Source organism: Hypanus sabinus, chromosome 15 (assembly GCF_030144855.1).
Source record: "Hypanus sabinus isolate sHypSab1 chromosome 15, sHypSab1.hap1, whole genome shotgun sequence".
NCBI classification, from domain to species: domain Eukaryota; kingdom Metazoa; phylum Chordata; class Chondrichthyes; order Myliobatiformes; family Dasyatidae; genus Hypanus; species Hypanus sabinus.
Genome location: NC_082720.1, coordinates 89,384,391 through 89,402,921, shown reverse-complemented (window position 1 = coordinate 89,402,921; position 18,531 = coordinate 89,384,391). Strand labels below are relative to the sequence as shown.

General features: G+C 47.3%; 1 protein-coding gene across 2 annotated transcripts in view; it reads left to right on the top strand.

Annotated features, from left to right (window-relative positions):
• The window catches only part of mgat4b (alpha-1,3-mannosyl-glycoprotein 4-beta-N-acetylglucosaminyltransferase B), a 305,024-nt gene that overhangs the window by 261,092 nt on the left and 25,401 nt on the right, over window positions 1-18,531 (top strand). For both annotated transcript variants that reach the window (XM_059990693.1, XM_059990694.1), the window contains exon 11: window positions 10,141-10,334. In XM_059990693.1, coding sequence (XP_059846676.1) covers window positions 10,141-10,334 — 194 coding nt within the window. The remainder of the gene's footprint in view (window positions 1-10,140; window positions 10,335-18,531) is intronic.

The window sequence follows — 18,531 nt, the reverse complement described above, 5'->3', positions numbered from 1 at the left end:
GGAGGAGGACATGGAGGTTGTCTACGGAGTCCCTGTGGGTGAAATTAGAAACAGAAGGGGATCAAAAACTCTACTGGGTGTTTTTTATAGACCACCCAATAGTAACAGGGATATTGAGGAGCAGATTGGGAGACAGATTCTGGAAAGGTGTAATAATAACAGGGTTGTCATGGTGGGAGATTTTAATTTCCCAAATATTGATTGGCATCTCCCTAGAGCAAGGGGTTTAGTTGGGGTGGAGTTTGTTAGGTGTGTTCAAGAAGGTTTTCTGACACAATATATAGATAAGCCTACAAGAGGAGAGGCTGTATATGATCTGTAATTCGGAAATGAACCTGGTCAGGTGTCAGATCTCTCAGTGGGAGAGCATTTTGGAGATAGTGATCACAATTCTATCTCCTTTACCATAACATTGGAATAGGAAATGACAAGTTAAAGAAGTATTTAATTGTGGTCAGGGGAAATATGAAGATATCAGGCAGGAACTTCAAAGCATAAATTGGGAACAGATGTTCTCAGGGAAATGCATGGCAGAAATGTGGCAAATGTTCAAGGGATATTTGTGTGGCGTTCTGCAAAGGTAAATTCCAATGAGACAGGGAAAGAATGGTAGGGTACAGGAACCGTGGTGTACAAAGGCTGTTAAAAATCTAGCCAAGAAGGAAAGAAAAGCTTACAAAAGGTTCAAAAAACTAGGTGGGAAAGAAATCTAGAAAATTATTAGGCCAGCAGTAGGAGCTGAAGAATGAAATAAGGAGAACCAGAAGGCGCCATGAGAAGGCCTTGGCGGGCAGGATTAAGGAAAACCCCAAGGCATTCTACAAGTATGTGAAGAGCAAGAGGATAAGATGTGAGAGAATAGGACCAATCAAGTGTGACAGTGGAAAAGTGTGTATGGAACTGGAGGAGATAGCAGAGATACTTAATGAATACTTTGCTTCATTATTCACTAAGGAATAGGAATTTGGCGATTGTGGGGATGGCTTACAGTGGACTGAAAAACTTGAGCATATAAACATTAAGAAAGAGGATATGCTGGAACTTTTGGAAAGCATCAAGTTGGATAAGTCATTGGGACTGGACAAGATATACCCCCAGGCTACTGTGAGAGGTGACTGAAGAGATTGTTGAACCTCTGACAATGATCTTTGCATCATCAATGGGGACGGGAGAGGTTCTGGAAGATTGGAGGGTTGCAGATGTTGTTCCCTTATTTAAGAAAAGGAGTAGAGATAGCCCAGGAAATTATAGACCAATGAGTCTTACTTCAGTGGTTGGTAAGTTGGTGGAAAAGATCCTAAGAGGCAGGATTTATGAGAGGCATAATATGATTAGGAGTAGTCAGCATGGCTTTGTCAAAGGCAGGTCATACCTTACAAGCCTGATTGAATTTTTTGAGGATGTGACTAAACACATTGATGAAGGTAGAGCAGTAGATGTAGTCTATATGGATTTCAGCAAGACATTTGATAAGGTACTCCATGCAAGGCTTATTGAGAAAGTAAGGAGGCATGGGATCCAAGGGGACTTTTCCTTGTGGATCCAGAATTAGCTTGTCCACAGAAGGCAAAGAGTGGTTGTAGACGGGTCATATTCTGCATGGATTGTCGGTGACCAGTGGTGTGCCTTGGGGATCTGTTCTGGGACCCTTACACTTCGTGATTTTTATAAATGACCTGGATGAGGAAGTGGAGGGATGGGTTAGTAAACTTGCTGATGACACAAAGGTTGGGTGTGTTGTGGATAGTGTGGAGGGCTGTCAGAGGTTACTGGGGGACATTGATAGGATGCTAAACTGGGCTGAGAAATGGCAGGTGTGAGGTGGTTCATTTTGGTAGGTCAAATACAATGGCAGAATAAAGTATTAATGGAAAGACTCTTGTCAGTGTGGAGAATCAGAGGATTTTGGGGTCCGAGTCCATAGGACACTCAAAGCAGCTACGCAGGTTGACTGGTTGAAAAGGCATACGGTGCATTGGCCTTCGTCAATCGTGGAATTGAGTTCAAGAGCCAAGAGGTAATGTTACAGCTGTATAGCACCCTGGTCAGAGCCCACTTGGAGTACTGAGCTCAGTTCTGGTCACCTCACTGTAGGAAGGATGTAGAAAGGGTGCAGAGGAGATTTACAAGGATGTTGCCTGGATTGGGGAGCATGCCTTATGAGAATAGGTTGGGTGAACTTGACCTTTTCTCCCTGGAGCGACAAAGGATGAGAGGTAACCTGATAGAGGTGTATAAGATGATGAGAGGGATTGATTGTGTGGAGAGTCAGAAGCTTTTCCCCAGAGCTGAACTGGTTGAAACAACAGGGCACAGTTTTAAGATGCTGGGCAGTAGGTACAGAGGAGATGTCAGGGGTAAGTTTTTTTACACAGAGAGTGGTGAGTGTGTGGAATGGGCTGCCGGCGATGGTGGTGGAGGTGGATATAATAGGGTCTTTTAAGAGGCTCCAGGATAGGTACATGGAGCTCAGAAGAATAGAGGGCTATGGGTAACCCTGGGTAATTCCTAAGTAAGGACATGTTCGGCACAGCATTGTGGAGCGAAGGGCCTGTATTGTGTTGTAGGTTTTCTATGTTTCTATACCCTTTGTAATTTTGTATATCTCTATCAAATCTCCCATCGTTCTCCTCGGTTCAAGGATTTTAAATGCTAACCTATTCAACCTTTCCTTTCTTTGTTTGATTTCTAGCATTCTACTATCTTTTGAATTTGATTTCATCAGAAAGATGTGCAGATTATTTTTTTTCTTTAAGATCTTACAAGGAAAGCTGAGTGGACTAGGGCTTTTCCCTTTGGAGTGAAGGAGGATGAGAGGTGATTTGACAGAGGCGTACAAGATGAGAAGAGGCAAAGATCAAGTGTATAGACAGAGACTATTTCCCAAAGTAGAAATGGCTCATACAAGGGGGCATCATTTTAAGGAGACTGGAGGAAAGTACGGTGGGGGGGGGATATCAGGTAGGTTTTTTTATACAGTGTAGAGGGTGTATGGAACATATTGCCGGGGTGGTGGTAGTTACATTAAAACATTTAAGAAACTCTTAGATAGGCACATAGATGATAGAAAAATGGAGGGTTATGTGGGAGGGAAGGGTTCGATTGATGTTTATGATAGTGATTAGTTTTATAATATTAGCTTTATTTGTCACATCGTTTATATTCAGCACAACTTCAATGGGCTGAAACGCCTAATTCTGTGCTGGATCAGCCTATAACTCCCAAATAGGTTCAAATGCACTTGAAATAATCAAGTTGAGCTGATATTTAATTCATTATTCATTTCGTTATACTCAAATTCAATTATTCCACTGTCAATTACTGAGGAAAGAATGTAATTACTAAGTGATAACTTTGTATTAGCAAATTCTAATATAATTCTGGGTTTAGGAATTTCAACAATGTATTGGTTGTTTGACAATGAAATGTAAATATCTCAGAGCCCAATGGGGTACAGTAACCATATGTTCCATTACTGTGCTTGTAATCCGCAACCCAAAGCAGTGGGGACTTTGAATTCAGTCCATAAAAATCTAAAATCGCTAATGATGAATATGAAAGCTCATCTGGTTCTGTAACATCCAACAGCAAGGTTCATTAGTTCCCTCTCTCTGTGCAGGGAAGGACAGGAGCTCTCTCCCCTCTGCAGGGAAGGACAGGAGCTCTCTTCACTCTGCAGAGAAGGACAGGAGCTCTCTTCACTCTGCAGGGAAGGACAGGAGCTCTCTCCACTCTGCAGGGAAGGACAGGAGCTCTCTCTTCCCTCTGCAGGGAAGGACAGGAGCTCTCTCCACTCTGCAGGGAAGGACAGGAGCTCTCTTCACTCTGCAGGGAAGGACAGGAGCTCTCTTCACTCTGCAGGGAAGGACAGGAGCTCCCTTCACTCTGCAGGGAAGGACAGGAGCTCTCTCCTCTGCAGGGAAGGACAGGAGCTCTCTCCTCTGCAGGGAAGGACAGGAGCTCTCTTCACTCTGCAGAGAAGGACAGGAGCTCTCTTCACTCTGCAGGGAAGGACAGGAGCTCTCTCCACTCTGCAGGGAAGGACAGGAGCTCTCTCTTCCCTCTGCAGGGAAGGACAGGAGCTCTCTCCACTCTGCAGGGAAGGACAGAAGCTCTCTTCACTCTGCAGGGAAGGACAGGAGCTCTCTTCACTCTGCAGGGAAGGACAGGAGCTCCCTTCACTCTGCAGGGAAGGACAGGAGCTCTCTCCTCTGCAGGGATGGACAGGAGCTCTCTCCTCTGCAGGGAAGGACAGGAGCTCTCTCCACTCTGCAGGGAAGGACAGGAGCTCTCTCCATTCTGCAGGGAAGGACAGGAGCTCTCTCCCCTCTGCAGGGAAGGACAGGAGCTCTCTCCTCTGCAGGGAAGGACAGGAGCTCTCTCCCCTCTGCAGGGAAGGACAGGTGCTCTCTCCCCTCTGCAGGGAAGGACAGGAGCTCTCTCTTCACTCTGCAGGGAAGGACAGGAGCTCTCTCCACTCTGCAGGGAAGAACAGGAGATCTCTCCACTCTGCAGGGAAGGACAGGAGCTCTCTCCACTCTGCAGGGAAGGACAGGAGCTCTCTCCTCTGCAGGGAAGGACAGGAGCTCTCTTCACTCTGCAGGGAAGGACAGGAGCTCTCTCCTCTGCAGGGAAGGACAGGAGCTCTCTCCACTCTGCAGGGAAGGACAGGAGCTCTCTTCACTCTGCAGGGAAGGACAAGAGCTCTCTCCCCTCTGCAGGGAAGGACAGGAGCTCTCTCCCCTGCGCAGGGAAGAACAGGAGCTCTCTCCACTCTGCAGGGAAGGACAGGAGCTCTCTCCTCTGCAGGGAAGGACAGGAGCTGTCTTCCCCTGTGCAGGGAAGAACAGGAGCTCTCTCCCCTCTGCAGGGAAGGACAGGAGCTCTCTCCCCTCTGCAGGGAAGGACAGGAGCTCTCTCCCCTCTGCAGAGAAGGACAGGAGCTCTCTCCCCTCTGCAGGGAAGGACAGGAGCTCTCTCCCCTCTGCAGGGAAGGACAGGTGCTCTCTCCCCTCTGCAGGGAAGGACAGGTGCTCTCTTCACTCTGCAGGGAAGGACAGGAGCTCTCTCCCCTCTGCAGGGAAGGACAGGAGCTCTCTCCCCTCTGCAGGGAAGGACAGGAGCTCTCTCCACTCTGCAGGGAAGGACAGGAGCTCTCTCCACTCTGCAGTGAAGGACAGGAGCTCTCTCCACTCTGCAGGGAAGGACAGGAGCTCTCTCCACGCTGCAGGGAAGGACAGGAGCTCTCTGCACTCTGCAGGGAAGGACAGGAGCTCTCTCCACTCTGCAGGGAAGGACAGGAGCTCTCTCCCCTCTGCAGGGAAGGACAGGAGCTCTCTCCCCTGTGCAGGGAAGAACAGGAGCTCTCTCCTCTCTGCAGGGAAGGACAGGAGCTCTCTCCTCTGCAGGGAAGGACAAGAGCTCTCTTCACTGCAGGGAAGGACAGGAGCTCTCTCCCCTCTGCAGGGAAGGACAGGAGCTCTCTCCCCTCTGCAGGGAAGGACAGGAGCTCTCTCCCCTCTGCAGGGAAGAACAGGAGATCTCTCCACTCTGCAGGGAAGGACAGGAGCTCTCTCCACTCTGCAGGCAAAGACAGGAGCTCTCTCCAGTCTGCAGGGAAGGACAGGAGCTCTCTCCACTCCGCCGGGAAGGACAGGAGCTCTCTCCACTCTGCAGGGAAAGACAGGAGCTCTCTCCAGTCTGCAGGGAAGGACAGGAGCTCTCTCCACTCTGCAGGGAAAGACAGGAGCTCTCTCCAGTCTGCAGGGAAGGACAGGAGCACTCTCCACTCTGCAGGGAAGGACAGGAGCTCTCTTCACTCTGCAGGGAAGGACAGGAGCTCTCTCCCCTCTGCAGGGAAGGACAGGAGCTCTCTCCTCTGCAGGGAAGGACAGGAGCTCTCTCCCCTCTGCAGGGAAGGACAGGAGCTCTCTCCCTTCTGCAGGGACGGACAGGAGCTCTCTTCACTCTGCAGGGAAGGACAGGAGCTCTCTCCCCTGTGCAGGGAAGAACAGGAGCTCTCTTCACTCTGCAGGGAAGGACAGGAGCTCTCTCCCCTGTGCAGGGAAGAACAGGAGCTCTCTTCACTCTGCAGGGAAGGACAGGAGCTCTCTCCACTCTGCAGGGAAGAACAGGAGCTCTCTTCACTCTGCAGGGAAGGACAGGAGCTCTCTTCACTCTGCAGGGAAGGACAGGAGCTCTCTCCCCTCTGCAGGGAAGGACAGGAGCTCTCTTCACTCTGCAGGGAAGGACAGGAGCTCTCTCCCCTCTGCAGGGAAGGACAGGAGCTCTCTCCCCTGTGCAGGGAAGAACAGGAGCTCTCTCCACTCTGCAGGGAAGGACAGGAGCTCTCTCCTCTGCAGGGAAGGACAGGAGCTCTCTCCTCTGCAGTGAAGGACAGGAGCTCTCTCCACTCTGCAGGGAAGGACAGGAGCTCTCTTCACTCTGCAGGGAAGGACAGGAGCTCTCTCCTCTGCAGGGAAGGACAGGAGCTCTCTCCTCTGCAGGTAAGGACAGGAGCTCTCTCTTCACTCTGCAGGGAAGGACAGGAGCTCTCTTCACTCTGCAGGGAAGGACAGGAGCTCTCTCCTCTGCAGGGAAGGACAGGAGCTCTCTCCACTCTGCAGTGAAGGACAGGAGCTCTCTCCCCTCTGCAGGGAAGGACAGGTGCTCTCTTCACTCTGCAGGGAAGGACAGGAGCTCTCTCCCCTCTGCAGGGAAGGACAGGAGCTCTCTCCACTCTGCAGGGAAGGACAGGAGCTCTCTCCACTCTGCAGGGATGGACAGGAGCTCTCTTCACTCTGCAGGGAAGGACAGGAGCTCTCTCCCCTGTGCAGGGAAGGACAGGAGCTCTCTCCACTCTGCAGGGAAGGACAGGAGCTGTCTTCACTCTGCAGGGAAGGACAGGAGCTCTCTTCACTCTGCAGGGAAGGACAGGAGCTCTCTTCACTCTGCAGGGAAGGACAGGAGCACTCTGCAGGGAAGGACAAGAGCTCTCTCCTCTGCAGGGAAGGACAGGAGCTCTCTCCACTCTGCAGGGAAGGACAGGAGCTCTCTTCACTCTGCAGGGTAGAACAGGAGCTCTCTGCACTCTGCAGGGAAGGACAGGAGCTCTCTCCTCTCTGCAGGGAAGGACAGGAGCTCTCTCCTCTGCAGGGAAGGACAAGAGCTCTCTTCACTGCAGGGAAGGACAGGAGCTCTCTCCCCTCTGCAGGGAAGGACAGGAGCTCTCTCCCCTCTGCAGGGAAGGACAGGAGCTCTCTCCCCTCTGCAGGGAAGAACAGGAGATCTCTCCACTCTGCAGGGAAGGACAGGAGCTCTCTCCACTCTGCAGGCAAAGACAGGAGCTCTCTCCAGTCTGCAGGGAAGGACAGGAGCTCTCTCCACTCCGCCGGGAAGGACAGGAGCTCTCTCCACTCTGCAGGGAAAGACAGGAGCTCTCTCCAGTCTGCAGGGAAGGACAGGAGCTCTCTCCACTCTGCAGGGAAAGACAGGAGCTCTCTCCAGTCTGCAGGGAAGGACAGGAGCACTCTCCACTCTGCAGGGAAGGACAGGAGCTCTCTTCACTCTGCAGGGAAGGACAGGAGCTCTCTCCCCTCTGCAGGGAAGGACAGGAGCTCTCTCCTCTGCAGGGAAGGACAGGAGCTCTCTCCCCTCTGCAGGGAAGGACAGGAGCTCTCTCCCTTCTGCAGGGACGGACAGGAGCTCTCTTCACTCTGCAGGGAAGGACAGGAGCTCTCTCCCCTGTGCAGGGAAGAACAGGAGCTCTCTTCACTCTGCAGGGAAGGACAGGAGCTCTCTCCCCTGTGCAGGGAAGAACAGGAGCTCTCTTCACTCTGCAGGGAAGGACAGGAGCTCTCTCCACTCTGCAGGGAAGAACAGGAGCTCTCTTCACTCTGCAGGGAAGGACAGGAGCTCTCTTCACTCTGCAGGGAAGGACAGGAGCTCTCTCCCCTCTGCAGGGAAGGACAGGAGCTCTCTTCACTCTGCAGGGAAGGACAGGAGCTCTCTCCCCTCTGCAGGGAAGGACAGGAGCTCTCTCCCCTGTGCAGGGAAGAACAGGAGCTCTCTCCACTCTGCAGGGAAGGACAGGAGCTCTCTCCTCTGCAGGGAAGGACAGGAGCTCTCTCCTCTGCAGTGAAGGACAGGAGCTCTCTCCACTCTGCAGGGAAGGACAGGAGCTCTCTTCACTCTGCAGGGAAGGACAGGAGCTCTCTCCTCTGCAGGGAAGGACAGGAGCTCTCTCCTCTGCAGGTAAGGACAGGAGCTCTCTCTTCACTCTGCAGGGAAGGACAGGAGCTCTCTTCACTCTGCAGGGAAGGACAGGAGCTCTCTCCTCTGCAGGGAAGGACAGGAGCTCTCTCCACTCTGCAGTGAAGGACAGGAGCTCTCTCCCCTCTGCAGGGAAGGACAGGTGCTCTCTTCACTCTGCAGGGAAGGACAGGAGCTCTCTCCCCTCTGCAGGGAAGGACAGGAGCTCTCTCCACTCTGCAGGGAAGGACAGGAGCTCTCTCCACTCTGCAGGGATGGACAGGAGCTCTCTTCACTCTGCAGGGAAGGACAGGAGCTCTCTCCCCTGTGCAGGGAAGGACAGGAGCTCTCTCCACTCTGCAGGGAAGGACAGGAGCTGTCTTCACTCTGCAGGGAAGGACAGGAGCTCTCTTCACTCTGCAGGGAAGGACAGGAGCTCTCTTCACTCTGCAGGGAAGGACAGGAGCACTCTGCAGGGAAGGACAAGAGCTCTCTCCTCTGCAGGGAAGGACAGGAGCTCTCTCCACTCTGCAGGGAAGGACAGGAGCTCTCTTCACTCTGCAGGGTAGAACAGGAGCTCTCTGCACTCTGCAGGGAAGGACAGGAGCTCTCTTCACTCTGCAGGGAAGGACAGGAGCTCTCTTCACTCTGCAGGGTAGAACAGGAGCTCTCTGCACTCTGCAGGGAAGGACAGGAGCTCTCTTCACTGTGCAGGGAAGGACAGGAGCTCTCTTCACTCTGCAGGGAAGGACAGGAGCTCTCTTCACTCTGCAGGGCAGAACTAGCTCTCTCTGCTGGGAAGGTCACAATTTCTCTCCTCTATGCAGCTGACACATTGGAGCATAGTAGCATTATGACAAGGACTGTTAGTCTGGGAAACAGCTTGCCCACAATGTGTTGACAGTATTCTATATTCTTACCACCACGACAAATGAAAGCAAACATACTATACGCCACCTTTCAGAATCAGAATCAAGTTTAATATCACTGGCATAGGTTGTGAAATATGTTGTTTTTGTCACAGCAGTACATTGGAATACATCATAATTTTAAAAAATGGAATTGCAATTAGATTATATGTACATATACCTACATACATACATAAGTGTGTGTGTGTGTGTGTGTGTGTGTGTGTGTGTGTATGTATGTATATGTTAAGTTAGTAATGCAAAAAAAAAGAAAAAAATCACGAGGTCATGTTCATGGGTTTATTATTGTCCATTCAGAAATCTGATGGCAGAGGGAAAGAAACAGTTCCTGAAATGCTGAGTGTGTGTCTTCAGGCTCTAGTACCTCCTCCATGATGGTAACAATTAGTAGAGGGCATATCCTGGATGATGGGGATCTTTCATGATGGATGCCAACCTTTTGAGGCTTCGCCTTTCTTTACCACCAAATCCACTCGTGTTGCTACTTTCAGGGTGTTGTGGACTTGCACCCCTGTATCACTCTTAAACTACCTGTTGGTCCTTGCTATCCACCTTCTCTGCACTTTCAAACACTTCCTTGTACTCATGTAAGTCCTTTTACCCCTCTGCACCGATGCTGAGTATCTCCAGCCTTTCATTTGACTTTGTACGTGAGCAGTTTTGTTTTTTGTTTACATGTTACTGTTTATTTATATATTTAGAAATACCACACAGAACCGGCTCTTCTGCCCTTCGAGACGTACCAAACAGCATCCCACCAATTCAATGCCAGCTGTACTACGGCTAATTAACCTACTAACTGGTACGATATTGCAATGTAGGAAGGAAGTAGAGCATCCAGAGGGTTACAGAAAGATGTACAAACTCCTTTCAGACAGCATTGGAATTGATCTCCCAACTTTGATGCTCCAAGCTGTGTTAGCATCATGTTAACCACACACCATCTCATTGATCTTCCCAGGATAAGGACTTTGGAAAACATGCCTTGCATAAAGGACATTCCAACCCCCCGGCAGAGGTAACATCCAGCCTCAAAACCTATCAGCACTTCACTCTGGAAAAGGCTTACCTGGGAGAGGACTTTTTCTGGGCGTTCACTCCAGTGGCTGGTGACTTTATACGCTTCAGATTTTTTACTCCAGTGAAAATAGACAGGTATGTTGGAATTTTACTTTGTGTGATTATCCCCTGTCTGAGGCTCTCTGCACCCACTAATTCCCCTCCCACAGCTCGCATACACTCTCCCCCTTCACCAGCTCTCCCCTCCCACAGCCCACAAGCACTCCCGTCACCAACTCCCCCAACCTGCTGAAGACAGACAGACAGACACACTTTATTGATCCCGAGGGAAATTGGGTTTCGTTACAGCCGCACCAACCAAGAATAGTGTAGAAATATAGCGATAAAAAGCCATAAATAATTAAATAATAGTAAGTTAATCATGCCAAGTGGAAATAAGTCCAGGACCAGACTATTGGCTCAGGGTGTCTGACACTTCGAGGGAGGAGTTGTAAAGTTGTAAATGACTTCCTATGACGCTCAGTGTTACATCTCGGTGGAATGAGTCTCTGGCTGAATGTACTCCTGTGCCTAACCAGTACATTATGGAGTGGATGGGAAACATTGTCCAAGATGGCATGCAACTTGGACAGCATCCTCTTTTCAGACACCACCGTCAGAGAGTCCAGTTCCACCCCCACAACGTCACTGGCCTTACGAATGAGTTTGTTGATTCTGTTGGTGTTTGCTACCCTCAGCCTGCTGCCCCTCCCACCGGGACAGACACTGTCCCCTTCACCCACTGAATCCCCTGTCACAGTCCACAGACACTCTCCCCCATCACTGACTCCCCCCCCCCCCCCCCCGGTTACCGACTCTTCTCTCCCCCACCCACAGAATTCTCTGCCACAGCGTAGTTTGGAGGTGTAGCTGGACATGAGGGAATGTTGCCCCACTTGGAGCTTAGTTCCCTGTGATTCATGAAGGCCTTCTTAACTATCCTATCAACTTGTGTGGTAACTTTGAGGGTTCAATGGATTTGGACCCAAGATCCCTTGTCCAGAAGATGTAAAGTTGTAATAATAGAAGACTCAAAATGCCACAGAATTATTGAGCTCAGAAAAATGCCCTTTGGCTATCTTGTATGAGCTAACCTAAGTGTCTTCCTGAGCTATTCACATTTAACTACATTTGACCCCTGACCTGTCTAAACATTTGACCCTGTTTAAATATTGGAGTTGTAACTGCCTTAACCATTTCCTCTGGCAACTTGTTCCATATACTCACCATTCAGTGTGTGGAAAATTATTCTGCTCTAGTCCCTTTTAAATCCTCCCCCTCTATCAGAGCAAACTGTGAGATCACCCAGATTTGGCGTTGGAAATAACAGGTGATTTATTAAAATCTGATGCACACCAGGAGGTCAGTCAAATCTGATTTACCTGAGCAGGAATTCGATACGGCTTTTACATTCCCCATTGATGAGATTACCAGTAAAACTGTATTCCGATAACAGGATGGTAGCGACAGAAAGACTTAATTCTCCCATCAACCGGTAGTAATTTCTGAATGCTAGCTTTGCCACGCACCAGTGAGGGTAGAAACAGGATAATTTGATGTGCAGGGCTAATTTGGCAGGGGGATGGGAACCTGAGTGAAGGAACTCAGGACAAGATGGGCAGTAAAAAAAGCACAGATAGTGTGCAGTCAGACTTTCAGGAAGGGCAGGAAGATATAGAACAAAATTGTAGCTAGCAGGCTGAGCATCAGCGCATAAGGGATGCAGAATCAAAGTAGGTGGTAAATACAGTACTCAAAGTGTGATATCTCAATACATGGAGCATAAGAAATAAGGTGGATGATCTTGTTACGCTATTGCAGGTTGTCAGGTATGATGTTGTGGCCATCACAGAATCGTGGTTGAAAGATGACTGTAGTTGGGAGCTGAAAGTCCAAGGTTACACATTGTATCAGAGGGATAGGAAGGTAGGCAGAGGGGGTGGCATGGCTCTGCTGGTAAAGAATGACATCAAATCATTAGAAAGGTGTGACATAGGATTGGATAATGTTGAATCCTGTGGGTTGAGTTCAGAAACTGTAAGTCTAAAAGGACACTGATGGCAGTTATATACAGGCCTCCCAACAGTAGCTGGGATGTGGACAGAGATTACAATGGGAAATAGAAAAGGCATGTCAAAAGGGCAATGTTACAATAGTCATGGGAGATTTCAACATGTATTGTCGATTGGAAAATTCAGGTTGGAAATGGATCTCAAAAGAGTTATGTTATTGAATGCCTAAGAGATAGCTTTTTAGAGCAGTTTGTCATCGAGCCTACTAGGGGATCAGCTATACTGGATTGGGTGTTATGTGATGAACTAAAAGTGAGTAGGGTGCTTAAGGTAAAAGAATCTTTTGGAGCCAGTGATCACAATACGAATGAGTTCAATTGAAGTTTGATAGGGAGAAAGTAAAGTCTGACGTAGCAGTATTTCAGTGGAGTGAAGGAAATTACAGTGGTATGAAAGAGGAGTTGGCCAAAGTAAATCAGAAGGAGATGCTGGCAGGGATGTCAGCAGAGCAGCAATGACATGAGTTTCTTGGAGAAGTAAGGAAGGTGCAGGATAGGTTTATTATAACCATATAACAATCACAGCACGGAAACAGGCCATCTTGGCCCTCCTAGTCCGTGCCGAACCCTTAATCTCACCTAGTCCCACCTACCCGCACTCAGCCCATAACCCTCCACTCCTTTCCTGTCCATATACCTATCCAATTTTACCTTAAATGACACAACTGAACTGGCCTCTACTACTTCTACAGGAAGCTCATTCCACACAGCTATCACTCTTTGAGTAAAGAAATACCCCCTCATGTTTCCCTTAAACTTCTGCCCCCTAACTCTCAAATCATGTCCTCTAGTTTGAATCTCCCCTACTCTCAATGGAAACAGCCTGTTCACGTCAACTCTATCTATCCCTCTCAAAATTTTAAATACCTCGATCAAATCCCCCCTTAACCTTCTACGCTCTAATGAATAGAGATCTAACTTGTTCAACCTTTCTCTGTAACTTAATTGCTGAAACCCAGGTAACATCCTAGTAAATCGTCTCTGCACTCTCTCTAATTTATTGATATCTTTCCTATAATTCGGTGACCAGAACTGCACACAATATTCCAAATTTGGCCTTACCAATGCCTTGTACAACTTTAGCATTACGTCCCAACTTCTGTACTCAATGCTTTGATTTATAAAGGCCAGCGTTCCAAAAGCCCTCTTCACCACCCTATCTACATGAGACTCCACTTTCAGGGAACTATGCACAGTTATTCCTAGATCTCTCTGTTCCTCTGCATTCCTCAATGCCCTACCATTTACTCTGTATGTTCTATTTGGATTATTCCTGCCAAAATGTAGAACCTCACACTTCTCAGCATTAAACTCCATCTGCCAACGTTCAGCCCATTCTTCTAACCGGCATAAATCTCCCTGCAAGCTTTGAAAATCCACCTCATTATCCACAACACCTCCTACCTTAGTATCATCGGCATACTTACTAATCCAATTTACCACCCCATCATCCAGATCATTTATGTATATTACAAACAACATTGGGCCCAAAACAGATCCCTGAGGCACCCCGCTAGTCACCGGCCTCCATCCCGATAAACAATTATCCACCACTACTCTCTGGCATCTCCCATCTAGCCACTATTGAATCCATTTTATTACTCCAGCATTAATACCTAACGACTGAACCTTCTTAACTAACCTTCCATATGGAACTTTGTCAAAGGCTTTGCTGAAGTCCATATAGACTACATCCACTGCCTTACCCTCGTCAACATTCCTCGTAACTTCTTCAAAAAATTCAATAAGGTTTGTCAAACATGATCTTCCACGCACAAATCCATGCTTGCTACTTCTAATCAGATCCCGTCTATCCAGATAATTATAAATACTATCTCTAAGAATACTTACCATTAATTTACCCACCACTGATGTCAAACTGACAGGTCTATAATTGCTAGGCTTCCTTCTAGAACCCTTTTTAAACAATGGAACCACATGAGCAATACGCCAATCCTCCGGCACAATCCCCGTTTCTAATGACATATTAAAGATCTCCGTCAGAGCTCCTGCTATTTCTACACAAACTTCCCTCAAGGTCCTGGGGAATATCCTGTCAGGACCCGGAGATTTATCCACTTTTAAATTTCTTAAAAGCCCCAGTACCTCCACCTCTAATTGTCATAGGTTCCATAACTTCCTTATTTGTTTCCCACACCTTAGACAATTCAATATCCTTCTCCTTAGTGAATACCGAAGAGAAGAAATCATTCAAAATCTCTCCCATCTCCTTCGGTTCCACACATAGCTGACCACTCTGATTCTCTAAGGGGCCAATTTTATCCCTCACTATCCTCTTGCTTTTAATATAACTGTAGAAACCTTTCGGATTTACTTTCACCTTATTTGCCAAACCAACCTCGTATCTTCTTTTAGCTTTTCTAATCTCTTTCTTAAGATTCCTTTTACATTCTTTATATTCCTTGAGCAATTCCTTTACTCCATGCTGCCTATATCTATTGTAGACATCCCTCTTTTTCTGAACCAAATTTCTAATATCCCTTGAAAACCATGGTGCTCTCAAACCTTTAACCTTTCCTTTCACCCTAACAGGAACATAAAGATTCTGTACCCTCATAATTTCACCCTTAAATGACCTCCATTTCTCTATTACATCCTTCCCATAAAACAGCTTGACCCAATCCACTCTCTCTAAATCCCTTTGCATCCCCTCAAAGTTAGCCTTTCTCCAATCAAAAATCTCAACTCTAGGTCCAGTCCTGTCCTTCTCCATAATTATATTGAAGCTAATGCTATTGTGATCACTGGACCCGAAGTGCTCCCCAACACATACATCTGTCAGCTGACCTATCGCATTCCCTAACAGGAGATCCAACACTGCCCCATCTCTAGTCGGTACTTCTATGTATTGTTGCAAAAAACTATCCTGCACACATTTCACAAACTCTAAACCATCCAGCCCTTTTACAGAATGAGCTTCCCAGTCTACGTGTGGAAAATTAAAATCTCCCACAATCACCACCTTGTGTTTACTACAAATATCTGCTATCTCCTTACACATTTGCTCTTCCAACTCACGCGCCCCATTAGGTGGCCTATAATACATTCCTATCAGTGTTACTGCACCTTTCCCATTCTTCAATTCCACCCAAATGGTCTCCCTAGAGGAGCTCTCTAATCTATCCTTCCAAAGCACCGCCATAAGATTTTCTCGGAAAATCTTTGTTTCCAAAAACAAAAAAAAAATGCTGAACTGGCAAAACAGTACAACCATGGCTGGCAAGGGAAGTCAAAGCTAATGTTAAGGATGAGATTATGGAGTACTTGGTAACACAGGATGAGATAGGACAAAGTCAGCATGGTTTTCTGATGAATCTGTTGTAATTCTTTGTGGAGATTACAACTAGGATAGATAAAGGGGATGCAATGGATGTTGTATATGTGGATTTTCGGAAGGCACCACACATGACACTGCATACCAATTTAAGAGCCCATGGTATGACAGGAAAGTTACTGGCATGTTTAGAGCATTGACTGATTGGTAGGAGGCTGCGAGTGGGAATAGAAGGATCTTTGTCTGGTTGGCTGCCAGTGACTAGTGGTGCTCCACAAGGGTCAGTGTTGGGACCACTTCTTTTTATGCTGCATATCAATGATTTAGATGATGGAATAGATGGCTTTGTTGCCAAGTCTGAAGATGATACAAAGATTGGTAGAGGGGCAGGTAGTGTTGAGGAAACAGGTAGGATGCAGAAGGACTTAGATAGATTAGGAGAATGGACAAGAAAATGGCAAATGAAATTAAATGTTGGAAAATTGCATGATCCGGTACCTTGGGAGAAGAAGTAAATGTGCAGATTATTTTCTAAACAGGGAGAAATCCTAAAAATCTGAGATGCAGAGGGACTTGGGTGGTGAGGAACACAAATACAACGTTAGCATTCATTTCAAGAGGTCTAGAATACAAGAGCAGGGATGTGATGCTGAGGCTTTATAAGGCACTGGTGAGGCCTCACCTTGAGTATTGTGAACAGTTTTGGGTTCCTTATCTGAGAAGAGACATGCTGGCATTGGAGAGGGTTCAGAGGAGGTTCACAAAGATGATTCCGGGAATGAAACAGTTATCATATGAGGAATGTTTGATGCAACTGGGCCTTTATTCACTGGAATTCAGGAGGATGAGGACGGATCTCATTGAAACCTTTTGAATTTTGAAAGGCCGAGACCAAGTAGATGTGGAGAGGATGTTTCCCATGGTGGGGGAGTCTAGGACAAGAGGGCACTGCCTCAGGATAGAGGGGTATCCATTTAAAATAGAGATGTGGAGAAATTTCTTTAGCCAGAGGGTGGTGACTTTGTGGAATTTGTTACTACAGGCAGCTGTGGAGGCCAGGTTATTGACGTATTTAAGGCAGAGATTGATAGGTTTTTGTGATTGGACATGGCATCAAAGGTTAAGAGGAGAAGGCAGGGGAGTGGAGCTGAGGAGGGGGAAAAAGGGATCAGCCATGATTGAATGGCAGAGCAGACTCAATGGGCCAAATGGCCTAATTCTGCTGCTATATCTTATGATCTTAATTAAGAAACAGGCTAGGTCTGTTTCTTAATTATCCGTAGTTTAACAGGAAATCCAGTTTTTGATTTCATCAATGGGTGCATGCCATAACATTATTCAGTGAAGTTCCTGAAACTTGGGTGTTGTTGCCTCTGCATTCCATGTCTCTACTTCTAGTCTTCTAGTCCCTACCCACCATTAAGAACATACATACAGAATGGTGCCAGTCACATCAGGAAGGATTCCACCCACTCGGCTCATGGACTGTTTGTCCCACTCCCATCAGGGAGGAGGCTACGTAGCATCCACGCCAGGACCACCAGACTCAAAAACAGTTACTTTCCCCAAGCAGTATGGCTGATCAATACTTCCACCCACTAACACACCCCTCCATGTCCCCACCACCACTACATTATCATTTCCTGTCAGTCACCTTATGTACAGACACTCCTGAGCCTAGTGTCACTTTATGGACATATAATCAATCTATAAGCTCTATTATGCATTTATTTTTATTGTGTTCTTTATCTCATTGGGTGTTTTGTATTGCTTTGGATCTCCAAGTTCAAAGTAAATTTATTATCAAAGTACATGCATGTCACCATATATAAGCTTCAGATTCATTTTCTTGTGAGCATTCAAGATCCAAGAAACACAATGGAATCAGTGTACAACTGCACCCAACACAACAGACAACCAACCAGCGTGCAAATGACAACAAACTGTACAAATACAAAAGTAAAAATAATAAATGTGAAGAGTCCTTGAAAGTGAGACCATAGATTGTGGGAACATTTCAGTGATAGGGCAAGTGAAGTTGAGTGAAGCTATCCCCTCTGGTTCAGGAGCCCGATGTTTGAAGGGTAATAACTGTTCCTGAACCTGGTGGTGTGGGTCCTGAGGCTCCTGTACCACCTTAATGATGGCAGCAGCAAAAAGACAGCATGTCCTGGATGGTGGTGTTCCCTGATAATAGATGCTGCTTTCCTGCAACAACACTCCATATAGATGTGCTCAATGGTGGTGAGAGCTTTACTCGTGATTATCTGGGCCATATTGATTACTTTTTGTAGGATTTTACATTCAAGGGCATTGGTATTTCCATACCAAGCTTTGATGCAACTAATCAATATCCTCTGCACTACACATCTATGGAAATTTGTCAAACTGTACACTTGTGTACCGGAAATTACATTAAAGATTCTTGAATTTTGTCTGCGGTTCCCTGTTAAATTAATGCAATTCACATCCTTAATTACTTGTTATCAGCCTTCACTATTCCTTCCCCAACAGCACCATAAACCTCTATCCTCTGCCCTAACCTGTGACCATCCAACTTATCTGTGCCCCTCATGGCTGTAGAAACCTCTGTAAGGTCACTGCGTAGCCTCCTTCACATCAGGGAGAAGTCCCAGTCTGCCTTGTCAACTCAAGCCTTCTAGACCCAGTAACATTCCAGTGAACTTTGCCTGCACCCCCTCCAGACACCAGAGATCATTAGGAGAGCTAAGGAAGGTAACGGAAGATGATTCATTAGTAAGTTTTAAAGGAATTTCATGGATGCTCCCAGGCTTGTGATGGCATCTCAGTGCCACAGAACATAGAATTTTACAGCACAGTACAGGCTCTTCCGCCCACAATGTTAGAACATAGAACAGTACAGGCCCTCAGCCAACAATGTTGTGCCAACTTTCTAACCTACTCCA